Source organism: Oryctolagus cuniculus, chromosome 13 (genome assembly GCF_964237555.1).
Source record: "Oryctolagus cuniculus chromosome 13, mOryCun1.1, whole genome shotgun sequence".
NCBI classification, from domain to species: domain Eukaryota; kingdom Metazoa; phylum Chordata; class Mammalia; order Lagomorpha; family Leporidae; genus Oryctolagus; species Oryctolagus cuniculus.
In genome coordinates this window covers 59,913,375-59,933,566 of record NC_091444.1, presented here as the reverse complement: position 1 = coordinate 59,933,566, position 20,192 = coordinate 59,913,375, and the positions used below count along the sequence as shown (strand labels likewise).

General features: G+C 38.1%; 1 protein-coding gene across 1 annotated transcript in view; it reads left to right on the top strand.

Moving 5' to 3' along the window:
• Positions 1-20,192, top strand: part of RYR2 (ryanodine receptor 2) — a gene marked incomplete at its 5' end in the record, with an annotated part of 557,937 nt that overhangs the window by 514,417 nt on the left and 23,328 nt on the right. Inside the window, 9 exon segments of the mRNA NM_001082757.1 lie at positions 968-2,265; positions 3,312-3,379; positions 5,341-5,488; positions 8,754-8,840; positions 9,405-9,626; positions 11,425-11,555; positions 13,180-13,222; positions 16,204-16,337; positions 19,930-19,990. Coding sequence (NP_001076226.1) covers positions 968-2,265; positions 3,312-3,379; positions 5,341-5,488; positions 8,754-8,840; positions 9,405-9,626; positions 11,425-11,555; positions 13,180-13,222; positions 16,204-16,337; positions 19,930-19,990 — 2,192 coding nt within the window.

Below are 20,192 nucleotides of genomic sequence, written 5' to 3'. Positions count from 1 at the left end.
TAGCGGAGAAACCTGGGCAGATTCCTTAGCTTCTCTGCACCACAGTGGGTATAAGCAGTATTTCTCACAGTTCATAAGAGTATGCTTTTTGATCAGAAAAACCAAATAATTTGCTGTCACAGGACCAGGTTTGTGAACATTTAATAATCATGTCACAATGGGTACGCTAGTTTAGCCTTACTTAAGCCTCCATGTCATCATTTGTAAAATCAGAATTTGTAAAAAGTATCTGCCTTACAGACATACGTACATTAAATCTCATGTTTTCTATGATTTCAACCATTAAGGGTTATACAAATGTTCACTTTTTTTGTTAACCAGAGCTCGAATTGCCTAGCTTTTTGCCCAGTTTTCTTTATCTTGAGCATATTGCTTATTTGATAACTTTGAAGAAAGAAACATGAGCTTTTATTGCAATATTGTTTTTTTTTTTTTTTTGACATGCAGAGTTAGACAGAGAGAGAGACAGAGAGAAAGGTCTTCCTTCTGTTGGTTCACCCCCCAGATGGTTGCTACGGCCAGCGTGCTGTGCCATTCCAAAGCCAGGAGCCAGGTGCTTCTGGTCTCCCATGCGGGTGCAGGGCCCAAGCACTTGGGCCATCCTCCACTGCCTTCCTGGACCACAGCAGAGAGCTGGACTGGAAGAGAAGCAACTGGGACAGAATCTGGTGCCCCAACTGGGACTAGAACCCAGGGTGCCGGCACCACAGGCAGAGGATTAGCCTAGTGAGCTGCAGCGCTGGCCTGCAATATTGTTTTATATGTGTCAAATTACCCTTTTTTTTTTAAAGGTAACCCTTTTAAAAAACCTATACTTTATAACTAATTATCCAACTTTTGCCAAGGATGCATATATTGGAAGATATCCTTGATTCAGGTGTTACAAAAGACCTGTATTGTAACTTTCTGTGTGAACATTGGTTTTAAGGAGGTTCATTTTGAAAAAATGCCACTTCTTTACTACCAGGTAACGTTGTTAATGGAACAATTGGCAAACAGATGGTTGACATGCTCGTGGAATCTTCCAATAACGTGGAGATGATTCTCAAATTCTTTGACATGTTCTTAAAACTAAAGGATTTGACCTCTTCTGACACATTCAAAGAATATGACCCCGACGGTAAGGGAATCATTTCCAAGAGGGACTTCCACAAAGCCATGGAGAGTCATAAGCACTACACACAATCTGAAACCGAGTTCCTCTTGTCCTGTGCGGAGACAGATGAGAATGAAACCCTTGACTACGAGGAGTTTGTCAAAAGGTTCCACGAACCCGCCAAGGACATCGGCTTCAACGTGGCTGTTCTGCTGACCAATCTCTCGGAACACATGCCCAACGACACGCGGCTGCAGACTTTCCTAGAACTGGCAGAGAGTGTACTGAACTACTTCCAGCCCTTTCTGGGCCGCATTGAGATCATGGGAAGCGCCAAACGCATCGAGAGGGTTTACTTTGAAATCAGCGAGTCCAGCCGAACGCAGTGGGAGAAGCCTCAGGTCAAAGAGTCTAAAAGACAGTTCATATTTGATGTGGTCAATGAGGGAGGAGAAAAAGAGAAGATGGAACTCTTCGTTAACTTCTGTGAGGACACGATATTTGAAATGCAGCTGGCGGCTCAGATCTCAGAGTCGGATTTGAACGAGAGATCAGCGAACAAAGAAGAAAGTGAGAAGGAGAGACCGGAAGAGCAGGGGCCCAAGATGGGCTTCTTTTCGGTGCTGACGGTCAGGTCAGCCCTGTTTGCGCTCAGGTACAACATCTTGACCCTGATGCGAATGCTCAGTCTGAAGAGCCTGAAGAAACAGATGAAGAAGATGAAGAAGATGACCGTGAAGGACATGGTCACGGCCTTCTTTTCCTCGTACTGGAGCATTTTCATGACCCTCCTGCACTTCGTGGCCAGCGTCTTCAGAGGCTTTTTCCGCATCGTGTGTAGCCTTCTGCTGGGAGGGAGCCTTGTCGAAGGTGCTAAGAAGATCAAAGTTGCAGAACTCTTAGCCAACATGCCGGACCCCACTCAGGATGAGGTGAGGGGAGATGGAGAGGAAGGGGAGAGGAAGCCCATGGAGACCACCCTGCCCTCGGAAGACCTCACAGACCTGAAGGAGCTGACGGAGGAAAGCGACCTTCTCTCCGACATATTTGGCTTGGATCTGAAGAGAGAAGGGGGACAGTACAAGCTCATTCCTCATAACCCCAACGCTGGCCTTAGTGATCTCATGAGCAACCCCGTCCTCATTCCTGAGGAACAAGAAAAGTTTCAGGTAACTTTTCTCGAAGTTGCAGCAGCTCTCTCTCTCTCTGGACTTCAGCTGGGTACAGAAAATATTTGCATTTTCAAAGAGAAATGGCTTTTTGGCAGGCCAAGTTAGCCTTTTGAAGATTCTTTGCAAGTTATTAAATTACCTTAAACTAGGAAGGTGTAAGGGTTAAGTGTCACTCGTAATCACCTGTTAGGCAATTGCCATGTGGGTGACATTTCTGGGGATTGTGGGGAAAGTAAAGCCAAGTTGTGGTCACTGCTTTCAGATTTCCTTCAGTAGTTCATTAGGAAGACACAACTAATGTACACAAAGAAAGAAAAGTATGAACTGTTAAATACTCTAGGCAGTCCTCGCTTAGGGTTGCCTGTGTTGAGAAAATGGAAAAGCCAACATGGTTTACAATACAGGCAGCCCCCAACTTAGGATGGTTCATTTTGTGGTGTTTTGACTCTCTGATTGTAAGGGGGGAATGTGTATTTAGTAGAATTGGGAGTCCTGATCTTCTCCCAGGCTAGTGATAGGCAGCACAATGCTGTTGTGAAGCCGGGTGGCGGCAGCAGCTCCCGGGAAGCCCTGAACTCACAAGGGTAGACAGCCCACTCTCTGCAGTGTCCGGTGTTGCTGAGTTAGGCTGTTTGGTTGACGTAAGTGTACTTAGACTAAATGCATTTTTTAGGAGATTTGCACCTTTTTGGGATGTAACTTCATAGTAAGTCGAGGAGCATCTGTACTAGGTGTAGGTGAGAATTGAAATGGCCTTGAGGAAGAGTAAGGTGCGAGTAGATGGACCGAGTACAGAAGAGTATTTCTGAAAAGAGGAAAAGAACCCAGAAAGTTTGTACTTACTGCCGGTGCAGTAGCTGAGGGTGCAGAAGGGGAGCGTGTTTGGGCAGGTGAGATGAGAAGCATGCATGCTGGTTTTATCTCAACATACATGGGGAGCTGTCCTGGTTAGGTTATCATTTGGCCCGTGGTCACCTGGCTCTCTCAAACCATTCAGTGGTGACGTGTAATCCTGCTTTTTCCTCCCCATTGACCCATTCAAGGAACAGAAGACAAAAGAGGAAGAAAAGGAAGAAAAAGAAGAAACCAAATCGGAACCTGAGAAAGCAGAGTATGTGTGGTTTCTGTTCCCTTTGCTTTGTTTCACTAAGTCTTTTTCCCTGTACTCTATGTCTGGGAGCTGTAGTGGAGACTGTCATATTGCATAGCCTGCTAACTCAGAGGAGAGGTGCTGGTGGCAAAGACCTCAGTCTGTGGCAGGTGCCGCATCTGCCATTCCTGTCACCTCCTCCTCCTTTCACCATGATTTTATCTATGTGACTTCCCCTCAGCTTTAGATTCTGTGCAATGCTCCTCACAGGATTACCGACTGATGAAGTTCTGTCTTGAAAATCACACTTGCATTTTTGTCCTTGTAAAGAAGGTAGGAAGTCAACATTCCAAATGCAGTTGTGGTTGCATAGGTTTATGGAATGACATTCCTTAAAGCTTGGTTCCAAGGCATGAAAATCACCTGAAGAGTTTTCTAGAAACACAGATTCCTGGGCCTCACCCCAGAGAATCTGACCCAGCAGGACTAGTGTGGCACTAAGGAAGTTGATTTTTAAACAACTCCCTGGTGCTTTGGAGCACAAATACATATACATGTAGCAATAAAGAATTAACAGCTGGATATGAAGCAATGAAAATGGATAATTCATAACACTGGCTGTAGGTTAATCATTGAGACTTCTATATTTCTCCACATTTATAAAGCTTTACATATATTTTTTGAAAAATTTGAGAATCAAATGAAATTTTTGGTGGCTGTAGTGCTATTTTCACCTGGCATTCTATTTTTCATCTCTTTTTGTTATTTTCTTTGGCCTGTTTTCATTGTGTATTCTTTGAAGTGAGGCTTTGTTGGATCTTTATAGTGGCCATCAAAGTAACTATCAGAGTAAAAAGTAGGCATATGTAACAGGGCAGAGCAGGCATTTCAATGTCACTTCTTTAAAGTTAAAAAGAAGATTAGATATACCACACTGGGTTAAGATTAAGTATAACCTTTATTGGGTTAAGATTAAGTATAACCTTTGTGTGTGTGTGTGTTTGGTGAGATGTATGACTTCACTTTCATGAAGAATTGATATTTTGCATTTAGAGGTTTTTATGTATCACATTTCAATGCTTTTAGTTCTATTATCATCTACAATTAATATAACAATATAACAATTATGTTAAATTAATATATTGTATTTAGTTAATACAACTAAGTTAATTCACATATAAATATATTAGTATGTGGATATACTTTATACATGTAAAAAGATAAAGTATAATCCTCTGAGTTTTAAATCTTTTTTAAAAGATTTTATTTATTTATTTGAAATTCAGAGTTAGATACACATTTAGAAAGAGACAGAGAGAGATCTTCCATCTGTTGGTTCACTCCCCAGATGGCTGTCTTGACTTGGGCTGGGTCTGGCCAAAGCCAGGTGCCGGAAGGTTCTTCCAAGTCTCCCATGTGGGTCCAGGGGCCCAACCACTTGGGCCATCTTCCACTGCTTTTCCTAGGCTATTAGCAGGAGATGAATCAGAAGTGGAGAAGCCACGATGCAAACCAGCACTCATATGGGATGCCAGGTGTCAGGTGACAGCTTTACCTTCTATACCACAATGCCAGCCCCTGAGTTTTAAATCTTAATTCATAAAAATCATAAAATACAAATGTGTTGGAAAATCATTACAAATAAATTCTTTGTTGTTCTCTTTCCAATTAAATATCTTTATTGCCCAATTAGACATGAGTCTGCTACATGTAGAGGTTAAGATTCTTCAAGCCTGTCAGCTTCCCGCTAGATTTGACCTTCCCAGAATTTATCCATCTACAGGGAGCTGTGACCAGCAGGAAGTCCTACCTCTTATTTTAAAATTCAAAATATGACCATTTATCTGAATAGAGATTAGTATTAAAAATGATACTGTGTTCTAAAATGTTTGTTCGCTTTGTTCACTTGTGTCATTTTACTTAACACCTGGTTAGTTCCTTTGTTTCTGGATAGCTTGGATTTCATTCATTTGTCTTCACAGGGGAGAAGATGGAGAAAAAGAAGAGAAAGTCAAGGAAGACAAGGGTAAACAAAAGTTGAGGCAGCTCCACACACATAGATATGGAGAACCAGAAGTTCCAGAGTCAGCATTCTGGAAGAAAATCATAGCATATCAACAGAAACTTCTAGTAAGATGTTTTAGAATGAATCTTGTTACTGATATATTATAAGACAAGAATAATTCAGGCTTAGTAAATATTCATTGACCTTCCTTTGGCTGGCAATCAGGGAACATATTAAGTCTGAATTTACAGTCATTCCTTGGTATTGAAAGAGATGGGTTCCAGGAGTCCCTGCAGACGTCAGTCTGTCTGTGGCTGCTCATGTCCTGTGGATAAAATGACATAATATTTATATGTGAACCAAATACATCCTCTTGTTACTTTAATTCACCTCTCCGTTACTTATAATATCCAATGTAATATAAATGCTATATAAATAGTTGCTATGCTATGTTGTTTAGGGAATGACAGGAAGGGAAGTCTGTATGCATTCAGTACAAATGTCACTTAAAAATTTATTTCTGATCCACAGTTAGTTGAATCTGTGCCTATGGAGGACCAACTGTATGTTTTCTCTGCCCACATTCGTATTTATTTTTAATAGTGATTGCCTCTGGTCCTTTTCTTTACGTTGTCAAACCATGAACCCTACACATATTCACGGTACCTGAAGCTATTTGATTGTCAGTACTTTGCTCCTAATGTCTTTCCACAAAGACTTGAGGGCACTTAAATAAACATATGCTGATGTCTTCCCTGTAATATATTAAAGCAAATCATGCCTCCTAGGGTACAAGTATTTCACAGTAATTTCCATAACTGGATTAATCAATGTTTCTATAACATTACCCTTTTATTAAATATCTGATCATAAAAATATTAACTCAGTGAGCCAACTTTCTATTGATGAGAACATTTTCTTTAGATAAAGATATGTAAAAGAGAAATGAATGAATGCAAGAGAGAAGTCAGCTTTTTTTATGTAGTGACTATATATTTTGTTGAAGTGTTCTCCAGATTAGTAATACATATACTTTTTATTTGGAAAATAAACAATGTAAAGAACTACTACTAGTCTGATGTTTTCCATTGGAAGTCTTAAAACTGTTGTTGAAAGGCCCTATATAAATATGTGTGTATAACATTATTGCTATTCTAGAGAAAGAAAAGTATAGGAAATGAGTGCATAGAATCAACCTACATACTGACCAGTAATATCAGACCTACAAATTAAGAACAACACCCCTCATAATGAAGCCATTTGAAAGACAAAGTCATATTTATTGTTTTGCAGTACTTGGAAGATCAAAATAAACCGTTTAAGAAATTCTGTTACTGTAGAACTTGAATTTTCAACAAATGGATTCTGCTTGATAATTATGTATTCCAAATATTTATTTATAAACATGTATATACACATTTTATGTATTATATATTTTATAGCTTATACAAATATGTTTTAATTAATGTAGTTTTAGCTACGTTTTCTTAAACCATCTTGTATCTTCCTTGTCTTGTTTAGCATACAGTACACTGAACTTAAGTGTTTTATGTATAACTCCAGGTAGTCATGAGTTTGATACACCATCATCATTTCCATGGCTGTAGAGGTAGCCATGTTATAGATGGTTAAAAGTTACATGGACTCCACAATACCCTGCAATAGCCATGGTGGATTTCTGAAGCATATGTTTACTTACAGTTGTATAAGCCAAGTAATTGAGGTTTTTCTTCCATCTCTCTGTTGTAGGGTTTGCATGTTCTTTTGTCTCTGTACAGCTACTCCATTTTCCTGCTTCTCTCTGCAATCTGACTTTCTCTGCTCAGCAATTTGCATGCACATGGCTAATCATAGTCCTATCAGGCCACCACAGGTCCCCTGTCCCCAAGTCTTGTGACTATCTGGCTCAGGTAACCAGGATTACTCAGGCTAATTCAGCCCGTGTGACCTGGTTCCCTCTTCTGCAGAGAAACAATGTGGCTGACCCTGTGCGGGTGTGCTGGCCAGCACTGGACCACCAAGCTGTGGCAGTAAGAGTCCTGTGTGGGGAAATGACATCATCCAAGATGGGGAATGTACAGGATGGGGATAATGAGAGGTCTTATCATTTTGATATGGCTTCATGATGTTAAAGCATGTTACTTTATAGCTATCACCTCCTTAATGTTAAATGCTCGATTTCTGCCATAGTTTATTTCCTTAAACCCACTTCTTCTTCTAGATTGTTCTGCTTTTTTATTCTAGCTCAGTAAATTGTACCGACCAGACCCTAAAATCCAGAAGTTGTCATCTTTGAGTCCTCTCTTTCTCTCTCACATGAAATGTAATCCAACAGTAATTCTCAACTCTTCCTTCTAGTTTTTGCCATCTCCATGGCTGCCACCACAACTCTGCTATCACCCTCAACATCCCCTCTTTGTGCGGTCCTAAAAGAACTTTCTAACTGGTCCCCTTGCTTCCACTCTTGACCCCTGTTTTCTAGTTTCCACACAGTAGCTGTGGTAACCTTTCTGTAATACCATTAAGTCTTTCAAAAGCTCCAATCCTACTTAGAATAAAATAATAACAGTGTTATTGAATTCTATATGTGTGAGATGAAATTATTATTATAATAAGATTAACAGCTATATTTCTCTATATTAACTCATTTAATCTGCAAAACAAGCCTGTGCGGTAGATTCTGTTGTTATCCCCACCTTGTAGATGAGGAAAGTGGTGCTGTAGGAGGGACCAAGCCATCTGTCCACATTTCACAACCAGAAAGTAGTGAGGGCAGCCCTCATCCAGGTAGTGTGGCCGAAGATATCACAAACTAAGGCATTCACTTTAAAAAACAACACAAAGTTTGATCAGAAGCCTACAAAACCCTGACCCTTGGTCACCTATCTAACTTCATCCCCTCCTGCTCTCCTTTGTCTGCATTTGCTTCCCACATCCTCAAACACACCAGCCTCACTCTTAACCTAGGACCTCTGCCCTTGCTACTCCTGTTTCTGATAATACTCTTCCCCCAGGCGTGGCTGGACTTGCTCCTCTATTCCATTCAGGCTTCTGCTTGAATGTCCCCTCCTGAAATAAATCCTCATGGGCCACTTACTGAAACAGTACCCCCACTCCCTAAGTCATCGAGCTGATTAATTTCCTTTATAACAATTTAGCGTTCCCTGAAACTATGTGTTTTATGTGTGTGCTTCTTTGTCATTTGTCTCCTCTGTGATGACAGAAATTTCCTCCTTCCCCGTGTTGTCTCCAGCACCAGGAGTGGTGCCAAAGATGTGGTAGGCTCTCAATCAGTAGCTAGGGATGAATGAATGAATGCTTTATTGAAATTGTCTGCAAATTTCACGTCTCTTGATTCAGTGACCTTTTCATAATTTTTTTCACCTTCAGAACTATTTTGCTCGCAACTTTTACAACATGAGAATGTTAGCCTTATTTGTCGCATTTGCAATCAATTTCATCTTGCTCTTTTATAAGGTACGTACGAATTAGTGTTTTAATAGCCAGTATACAACTACAAGTAGTCTGAAATGAATATAAAGATTTCACCTATCTACTAGTGAACACATCTAAATCTTATACCTGAAGTCTAGGCACATGGTTTTTAGCTAGGAAGGCAAGATAGACGTGTTTCTGAAAACTAAAGTGAGAAATGCCTCAGCTGAAGAGTGATTGCTTTGCAGAGAGTTTACTCAGTATCTCCCATCAGTTTTGGCTGAATATCTTACTCTTTACTACTTCTAGGTATGGCATGCTTATAGTACCTGAAATTCTTTGGATAATTTGAGAAGACAGCTTAGCCATCTAATTTTTTCCTGCATGTGTTGGAATCCTTATATTCTTGGTTGGATGAGAATGCATTTTAAATGTGTATTCCTTATTTGCTTTTGTTTTCTGAAAAGTAATCTGTTTAGCCTTTGCTTTTTAAGTCTTTTCGTGATGCAGTGACTTCATATCCAACTAATGGCTTAAAAAGCTGTTTTATTTGTGATGATGACCTAAATGCTGCAAACTGACTGTACTTTAAATGGCTTGAATCAGGTTTCCACTTCTTCTGTGGTTGAAGGAAAGGAGCTCCCCTCTCGAAGTACAAGTGAAAATGCCAAAGTTACCACCAGCCTGGACAGCAGCTCACATAGGATCATCGCTGTTCACTATGTCCTGGAAGAGAGCAGTGGCTACATGGAGCCCACTTTGCGTATCTTAGCAATTCTCCACACAGTCATTTCTTTCTTCTGCATCATTGGATACTACTGCTTAAAAGTAAGATAGTAGGCCAGCACCGTGGCTCACTAGGCTAATCCTCCACCTGCAGCGCCAGCACCCCAGGTTCTAGTCCCAATTGGAGCGCCAGATTCTGTCCTGGTTGCTCCTCTTCCAGTCCAGCTCTCTGCTGTGGCCTGGGAGGACAGTGGAGGATGGCCCAAGTGCTTGGGCCCTGCACCCACTTGGGAGACCAGGAGGAAGCACCTGGCTTCTGGCTTTGGAGTGGTGCAACGCGCTGGCCGTACCGGCCATTTGGGGGGTGAACCAACAGAAGGAAGGCCTTTCTCTCTGTCTCTCTCTCTCCCTGTCTACTCTGCCTGTAAAAAAAAAAAAAAAAAGTAAGATAGTAAAGCATCAGGATACCAACTGTTGGGGGTGGGGGAGGTGGAAGGGAGTGTGTGTGATTCAGTTTGGGCTTCTAAGGATGCTATTTGTAAGATGGAAATTACATGCACAGTGTTTATTTGGGAATGTCCCATGAACACACCTGAGGACAAGGGGAAGAAGCAGGATGGGCTATGATGAACACACCACAGAGAGTAACCAGAGGCCTCCATCTCTAAATCTGGGATATCCCTTCTAGGTTGACCTGGCCTGGAGCTTGAGAACCTGAATTTTATACATCTACCTTGACCAGTCTTTGGTTTCAGGCTCCCCCAGGAAAAGGAATGACCTGATAGCTTTCTTTAACATATTGATAATTATGCACATAGTAGACAATTTCACCTATAACTGAGCCCAAAGAAGTAAGCTTACCAAACCACTGTCTTATGGTGATACTGTAGTGTGTCTGGACTTAAAGAAATACCTGTAAGTCATTTTGATTGTTCTGTTATTGGGCATTTATTGCCATCCTTGGTAGAAATGCTTCACAATTGTTACACTTCACTCAGAAAGTAATGCATCTGTATCCCTAAAGCTGTGCCAAGAGAAAAATATAATTTTGTGGGTAGAACTAAAGATAGTCTCTCTGAGTGCTCAGGGCTGAACATTATCTGTGCAAAAATTCTTTCTCTAGCAAGAAACCTTTTCACTCTAATGCACATATTTCACTCTCTTCTGCCTCCAGTTGTGAAGCCGCAAGGAGACTTTGAAATAATCAGGGTTCAGTATAAAAAGCTAGACTGTGAGGTTTTCTTCAGAAATTCTTCCCATTCTTTCCCCACCTTGAAAATGAAACTTCCTAGATACTTTTAGAATGCCTTACATCTGTCGTGTATCTCTGTCTGGATAAAAGCTGTCCATATGAAAAGAGAATTGATGTGGTTGGATATGGTTTTGGCAAACTGATGAAGATTTTTGCTGATGTTGAAATTAAAACTTCTCTGAAGAGTATTTGGACATGCTGAGCACAAGATTATTAATAATATTTCTAATAAAACTCTGGATCTGTTAGTAACATTGACTGTGGAACATTAGTAAGAGTTTTAAATTTTATTGCATCCATTCAGGTGAGAATATACATATACATATATATGAAAAACAATCCAGCGTAATATTTTTCTCTTTATTTTTTTAGAATTATTTCATTAGTACAATTATCTAAGAGCTACTATTTGCTTAATAAACATAGGCCAAATTATATAGTATCCATTCTATCTTCTTGGTTTTTTTCCTGAAATATTTTAGATGTGATTTTCTGTCTGAATATAACTAATTCATTTGCACTTAATTTTTATCTCCATGGAAATGCATAGGAAATATTTATTTGTAAAAGCTGTTTTTTAAAAATAGAAACTATAGGAGCTGCCAATAAATCTAAACTAATTTTAACATGTTTATTTTTCACCTATAGGTTCCATTGGTTATTTTTAAGCGAGAAAAGGAAGTAGCACGAAAATTGGAATTTGATGGGCTTTATATTACAGAACAACCTTCAGAAGATGATATTAAAGGCCAGTGGGATAGACTTGTAATCAACACACAGTGAGTAAAGAATTGCATGAGACACTTCTGTGCTCAGAAATTTCAAGACATAAAAAAATACTATGCAGGTGTTCCTGCAGCTTTGTCAGAAGTAACATGAATAATAGTTATATATTCAGAGAAAAAAAATCAAAAGACTAAGCACCATCAGTCTCCTAATGGATGCCCTCAATTTTGCCCCCTGTGTTCTGAATTCCTTAATCAAAAATGGCTTTTAGTCCATTTCCAAAGCCCTGATGGAACTTCACATCCATTACTCAGTGTTCAGGGAAGTGTGTAGCAGGAGGCTCGCAACCTGCAGAGCAGAGTTATCTCATCCAAAAGCATAGGAAGCAAAAATTATTCATTAAGGAAAGAGTTATAGCATTGAAGACAGAAATATTGGATTCCATATTTTTAATGTATCTGAGTTAGGAAATTTCAGCTGGTACCTTCAGACAGTCTGACATAAACTAGCTAAATGTTATGATATAAAATGTAGGAGAGAGAAACAAATACTTTTTCAGTACATTAATTACTTAACCTTTAAGGTTGAGACCCAAATTACTAACTGCTGTTCCAGGTAAAAATACATCACAAAATATTCTACCATAAAGAGAATTACTGATACACTATATATTTTTAAAGATTTATTTATTTGAAAGGTAGAGTGAAAGAGAGGGAGAACACAAGAAAAAGATATCTTCTATCCACTGGTTTATTCCCAGAATACCTTCAATAGCACAAACTGGACCTGGCTGAAGCCAGGAGCCATCCAGGTCTCCCATATGGGTGGCCAGAACCCAAGTTCTTGAGTCATCAACCGCTGCCTCCCAGGCACATTGGCAGGAAACTGGATGGAAAGTGCGGAGTATCTGGGACTTGAATCAGGTACTCTGATACAGCATACGAGTGTTCCGGGTGGCAGCTTAGTCCATCGTGCTGTGACGCCCACCACTTACACAATATTTTTTGAATTGCTTGCACTGCTCAGACGTGAAATGCCTTTTTATTTTGACTAGTTTTTAAAATTTATTCTTAAAAAGTTATCCTTTGTAGTTGGTTCTTAATTTTCAAAAAGGGAGGATTTATTTATGCATTGTGCAAGTTTATTCTAAATGCTTAATGCTTTGTTCAAGAATTCTACTCATGAATATTGGATCAATTCAAGTCAGGCCCTTTAAGTAAACTCTGTATATTGGATGCCAAAATCATGGTTTTGTGCCATACTCAAAGTTTTTTGAACATAGCTGTTTGGAATGAGACTGTTTTCTTACTTCATAGGAAAGTGATAGATTTCCAGATACTTTAATTTTTCAAGATGATTGACAGATCTACATTTGACAAATAACAAATGTAACAACACTACTTTTAATAAATATGCTCTCATTATTGTCCACTAAAGTATGAGCCCATAATCTTTTTTTGTGATTTACATGTGTATATATTTATATATTAACATTTAAAATACTCATATTCATTTGATGTAGAAGAATTATATAATATTAATTCATTGTACTTTAATGTGTGTGTGGCAGGGTGTGTGTTTACATATTATTTTAATTATTCTTTGTTTCCTCATGAATTGTTATTATTTATCTTTTTGAAAAATAATGTCTTATGTCTATGCTTTTGTATCTTTTAGGTCATTTCCTAACAATTACTGGGACAAATTTGTTAAAAGAAAGGTAATACTTCTTAGATGGAATAGATTCTCTATTTTTTCTGAAGATGCAATTCAAATCTGAGTTTAATGTTCTTTAGATGTAGAATGAGGTATTGAGGTGCACTTTATCTGTTTGTTAATGTCATTTCAAAAGAGCAACAAAATTGAATAGAATTTCAAGACTAGCACATAAAATAATCCAGACTCAGCAGCTCCAAAATTCATAGCATTGCCACAGCTACTCCTTTCTCTAATTCAGTTTGTAATATTAAGAATCGGTAAGAATTCTCTTTGATAGTATTTGAATAACCTTAGTTGGCTAGAGGCTGTTCTCTGATAAGACAGTTGATAAATGACTAGTACTGGAAAGATTATATGACAAAGGCTGGATTTTATTTACTTTATGGAACTTTAAAGTTTTTTAAGTTTTATTTTTCTGATGGTAACTCCATCAACAAATGATAGAAAGAACATAAAAAGAAATTCAGCCATCAACTATGTCACCTACTAAAGCTCTGCTTTTGAGAGCTCAGACCTGAATGTTGAAGACTAACTCTACCATACTTGCTTCATAGCATTTTAATGTGGATCCCATTTTGCTTGAATTCATGCCTATGACAATGCCCGTATATTGTAAAATGCTGTCGTCATTATTGTGTAGCCCCTTACTTATTCCTTGAGCAGTTTAATTGCCAAACTGATTTGATCTGCACGCCATTTCACAGTGAATTTTAGTGCCAATATATTCCATCCAGAGTGAATGACCTGATGAATAAAATGTACATTTTTCCCTTTGGTTCCAAAAAGTAGTTGGCCACTGGCTGACAAAAATGCTTTGTCATCAGTCTGGTGAGAGATACAGAGCTTACAACAAGAGTTTAAAGCTGTGTTGTTAAGTACAATGATTTTACTTATATACACATAAAGAAGGAGTATTCAGAAATATTGAAAAATGTAATTAAAAAATAATTTGCATCTTCCATGGACATTTGAAGGCCCTGCTTGTGTATGTGTCTAACCCTTTAGAAGTAAAAGAAGTAATAAATGTGTTGATTGTTTTGGGAAGGGTGTACATTTTTCTATCTTCTTGTGACCTGCATTTTGAGTAGCATTGTGCTAGTGCATAGGAATATACCCAAATTAGACAACATCTTGGAAGGAATTATTATAAGACAATTCTAAATAGATAATCTTGATATTGTATTCCTATTGATTATTTAATGGAATAAAGATATAAGTGATTATATATTTATAATAAAGTAATATCAGAAGTGGAGCAGCAATTTTTTCCATTTATCTATTTATTTTTTCATCTAATCTTTTATTCTCTCATTCTGTATCTTCCCCTCCTGCCTCTCCTACTTGCCTCATCCCTTGCTTTTCTGTTTTTAAACAAAGATTTGTTTACTTATCTGAAAGGCAGAGTTATATATAGAGAGACAGAGAGAAAGATCTTCCATCTGCTGGTTCTCTCCCCAAATGGCCTCAACAGCCAAGGCTGGGCCAGGATGAAGCCAGGAGCTTCTTTCAGGTTTCCCACGTGAGTTCAGGGTGAAATCACTTGGGCCATCTTCCATGCCTTTCTCAGGCGCATTAGCAAGGAGCTGGATCAGAAGTGGAGCATCCAGGACTCAAACTGCCACCCATATGGGGTGCTGGCATTGCAGCCACCACAGTGCTAACCCTATCCCTTGTTTTTAACTTCTTTTTTCCCTTTTTCTCTCCTCTTGCTTTTCTTTCATTACTTTCCTGATCCCTCCATTTTCATTGTGTGGGACTCCTGTGGTATGTGAACTTTAGGATAAGAGGAGCTGTCTCACAGGATGGATGTCCTGAGCTCAAGGCTGCCTTGTGAATCACATCAAAGCACTGATCGTAAAACATGACAAATGAGTAGGCCGGGCAAATATAAGAGAGATGGACAGTGAAGCATGAGGGGTTGTTAAGAAATGATTCTAATGATGGACATGCCATTCATACTAGAAAAGAACTAAAATGAGGACATGAGGACAGGGATGAATGGTAGCAGGTCTGCAAGACCAGGTGTTAATTGAAGAATTGCTAGACTCAATTAAGGTGAGTAAAGCGGAAAGATGGAAGATTGTGATTACAGATTTGCATGACTGAAATCAATACCATGGAGCAGAGGCCAGTCCTGTGATGTCCTGTCTTGTGGCATTCAGGGGTCTAAGCAGAAGACCCTCGGATGGGGACATAGGCATTGCCAGATAGCCTGACCTCATCTCTTGTTAAGTTTAGCAACCTTGAACAGCTTACTTAGGTTTTCTAAAACAGTTTCTTTGTGTATAGAATGGGACACACACAATATGAAGCTTTCATAGTTTGTGATAGTCACATGGAATAAAGCATAATTCCTGGAGCAAAATCTGAATTTCTAAGAGGTCACTTTCTATTTCCTCCCACTTACCCTTTTATTTCAGTCCAGCATGATTCTTTGTTTACTCCCCTCTTCTGAATGAGAAATCTTATTCCTTAGTTATTATTTAAAAAACCAAGGGTGGGCATTGCACTCAGTGGTTAAGACATCACTTGGGACCCCTGCATACCTGCATCCCATATGCTAGTCAGTGGGTTTGAATTCCGATGCCACTTTCATTCCCAGCTTTCTGCTGATGCTGCACACTGGGAAGTAGCAGCTCAACAAATTGTGTCTCTGCCACTCATGTGGGAGACAAGGATTGAATTCAAGGCTCCTGGCCTTGGCCTGGCCCAGGTCTAGGCTATTGCAGGCATTCGAGGAGCAATCCATGATAAAAGATCTCTGTCTGTCTCTGTCTCCCTGACTTTCAAATAAAATAGATCTTAAGCAGTGTGATCACAGAAGATGAGTTAGAAACTAGATTTGCGAGTGATCTTTATGCAAATAAACTATAAGTGTAAAAATAATTGCATGTTTGTTTATAATAATCAGATGTGTATCACCACATAAATGATGTGACTTTATGGTTGAAGCCAACAAAATTCTTTTCCCCTGACCCCCAGGTTATGGATAAATATGGAGAGTTCTATGGCAGAGATAGAATCAGTGAGTTACTGGGCATGGACAAAGCAGCGCTGGACTTCAGTGATGCCAGAGAAAAGAAGAAACCAAAGAAAGACAGCTCTTTATCAGCTGTGTGAGTGTTACGTCTGCTGTGTCCTACAGATTTGCCTTGAAATTAATGCATTTCTGAACTTCCTAGTGCAGTGATTTCCTTTTCTTGAGCCAGGGGAGTAAGCAGTTGAGGAGAGCAGCCTGTGTACAAAAGACCTGCTTTCACAGTCTGGGTGTTGGAGCTATGCAGTCTTTAGATTTTTTCTATTAATGCTTGAAAATGCCTTTTTGTTACTTACATACAGCAGAGAAAGTAAGGAATGTTCTCATTCTTGATTTTAATTTCCCTTTTCTGTCCTTAAATGCCCCTTAGGTCAAAGTAAAACATAAGCAAAAGCACAATATGAAACTGTTTGCTGACGCTTCTTATTTGAAAAAAGTTAACTTTTATGCATTGAAAAAGGAAACTATGTAGCACTTCTATTAAAAATGTTTAAAGTTGATATCCTATGAATATAATTATTATTTTAAGTAGCAGAGACTTAGTAAGCCAAAAATATTTTACTATCACATTATTGCGTGGAAAATTTATTTTAAAAATAAAGCACCACTTAGAGTACTTACATGGAGTAGTATTATGACTGGAAGGAAGTAAATAAGTAAATCTGTTGAATTGAACTAACCTGAGGTCAAATCTCTCACACTTATTTATGCATAGGACAAGTAGACATACATATTTCTGGAATAAATGTAAAGCAGACATGCTTTGAAAAATGTAATTATTGTAACCACTCAGTGATTTTGGAAAAAATGTATTTATGTTACTTTTCCATAAAAACATGTCAGCCTTTATCTGTGTATTTATGGTCTCCGTCAATTAGGGATGTGATGATTACTTCAAAAATATGCATATTTATGGTTGTGTAGCACAGTGCTCTTTTGTCTTAAGGAAATATATTAACAACATTTAAAAGATATTTTGACTGGTGTATCTCATTGATCATAACATTTTATGTATCTGAAAACTTGTTAGAACTACTTTGGCCTTTCAAAATAATGTACATTTAGTTGGTAGGTAACTAGATAGGAAATAATGACAGGTACTTTGGAAAAACAAATGTGGCATTTAAAGACTGTGTCACTGTATAGGAGATGAAGCAGGCTAAGTTCCATGAACACTTTCAGATCCTTGATTAGCAATACAGAATTACATAGTTTTACTGAATTGTGCATTTTCTGTCGTCATGCTTATGACTCTAGGAAAAGTCTGAAGAAATGGAAGGAATGTTTTAGATTGTGTTTTACTTTGAACAATTTTTAAATTGGGGAAATTTTCTAATGTTTTCCATAATAAATATTTGTAAGTTTGACCCCTACCAGAGTATCAAGAAATGAATGTGGCATTTATTAGTGTTTTTATTTTGCTTTAGGTTGCTTTCATGGAAAATAATTAGACTATCATTCATATTGCCCTGTTTATTTTTTTCAACTCTTCCTTTTTTTTTTAGAAAAAAAAATTATTCTTATATTGGAACCTATTGTTAGAATTCATGGAATTTTTCAGTAGTTTCCTGTAAGAATAAAATTAATTATACCTCAAGGCAACTTTATTTACTTAAAAAAAAAATCCTGAGCTGACGTATGAAAATTTAATCCTTAGATGAAAAACTTCCCAGGAAATTAATTTCGATTAGCAACTGCTTATCCTAGCACTTGCAATTTAAGATTGACCTAATTAAAAGAACAATTAGAGAATCAATTAAATACTAAAGTATTAAGTCTAGAGACCCTTTGGAATATAACACAGTGATTATACTATACCCATATATTTCATGAATTTTAAAACTTTTCTTCACCAAAATATTTATTTTTTAAATCCATTTTCCATAAACAGTTTGAAGTATACACATATCCAATATTTTTAGATTATTTATTTATTTGAAAGGCAGAGTTACAGAGAGGCAGAGGCAAAGAGAGAGAGAGAGAGAGAGATCTTCTATCTGCTGGTTCACTCCCCAAATGGCCCCAACACCCAGACCTGGGCTGATCTGAAGCCAGGAACTTCTCCTGGCTCTCTCACATAGGTGCAGAGACCCAAGGACTTGGGTTGTCATCTACTGGTTTCCCAGGCCATAGCAGAGAGCTGGATTGGAAGTGGAGCAGCTAGGACTTGAACCAGTGCCCATATGGGATGCTGGCACTGTGGGCAGCAGTTTTACCGGTTATGACACAGTGCAGCCCCTCATATTACTAGTTATTCTATTGTATCAAATTCCTGGAAATAGCATACTGGAAAGGCTGACAATATTATCATCATTTCTAACTCATAAATCAATGGCACAGTCTGAAAAATGAGAATAAGAATTTGCATTTTAATATGAAAAGGTCATGAATATTTATAGTAAGATTTATTCATTCAATATATATTTATTGAGATACACTTAATGTTGTGAGAGATAGTATCCTTGGCACAAAGGAGTTCACAGGCTGGTGAGAGAGCTATGTGGACGCATGCATTCATATCCTAACACCTCAACTACAGATCCGGTGGGAAATGATAGTGAAGGAGAGTGTCTACAAAATGCTGTGAGAACCAAAGGGAAGGATTAAATTCCTGCTTGGATGAAAAAAAAAAAAAAAAAAACAGAGCAAATGAGTTTTCTGAAAATAAAAGGATATAAAAATAAAATGAAAAAGCCCTTTCATTGATAGAATAATTATAGTTGCAGAATAAATACATATATTTATGCAAGTCTTTATTATTAGTTAAACCAGAAAATTATTATGTTGGAATGCAATTACAAAGATATAATGAATATTATTGAGGAAACTTATCATGTACATACGTTGGTTAATTTAGGACAGTTTCCAGGAGTAAATGTCATTATATGGTAGTGATTTTCACTTATACGTAATGTGGGAAAGGGAAAAGTAAAAAACAAAGGACTATTCTTAAATAACAGATGACAAAAGTTACAGTGTTTTATTTCATTTTCCAAATCCCTCTAAAAATCATCTCAAAACTCTGGAATATGTTGTCAGAGCAAACTCTCAGTTTCTTCCCCAGCACCAGCTGTGGAATTAATGTAGAAAAAATATTAATCCCAGGTTGCTGGAGCTGAACAGCCAATCTAGTGAAGACAAGAGTAAAGGCAAGAAAAAAGGTTTATTTTAAAGGCTAGTAATTTTGGGGGAAAGGGAAACTGACTCAAAATGCTTCTGCCACCTTGCTAGGTATCAAGAGCATTTCTAAAAGATGGCTGGGAGTTGGAGGGAAGGTAGAGGAGACAGTGAGTTTAGCTGATTGTGAAGCAGATTTCCAATATCAGATGACTGTTTAAAGCTGGTGGTCATAGTTCCTGATCATAGATCATAGGTGATCATTAGTTCTTGTGATTCCAGCCATTTCCCCGGAGTCAGTCCCTGGAATTCTTAAGCAAGCAATATGCATCTGTTGAGTTGAACAAAAATTCTGATTAGTCACAAGGATCAGCATTTTTCTTTTGTTAATCAGAATGTATAAAGAGAAAGGAGGATGTATGTTCTTATAGTTATAGAACTAGTCTCCTGGGAAGGTGTCCAGTCTTACCGCATAGAAAATGAATGCCAACAGCCTTTGATGTGTGCATGTCTACAAATTTCTCTCTCTCTCTTTTTTTCTTTTGTTATTCCAGATTAAACTCTATTGATGTGAAATATCAGATGTGGAAACTAGGAGTTGTTTTCACTGATAATGTAAGTCTACTTTATTACCACAAAAGAAAATACACTTGGATTAGAAGAATCTGTTGGATTTCTGTGGATAGAAGGACAGCTAACTAAAAAGTTACTCAAATATCAGTTCATTTAATATAAACTTATCTGAGAGAGACCCATAGAAGAGTAAGATTAATCGGCCCATCTCTCAACCCATTTCTTTCAAAAGCTGAAAGAGTAA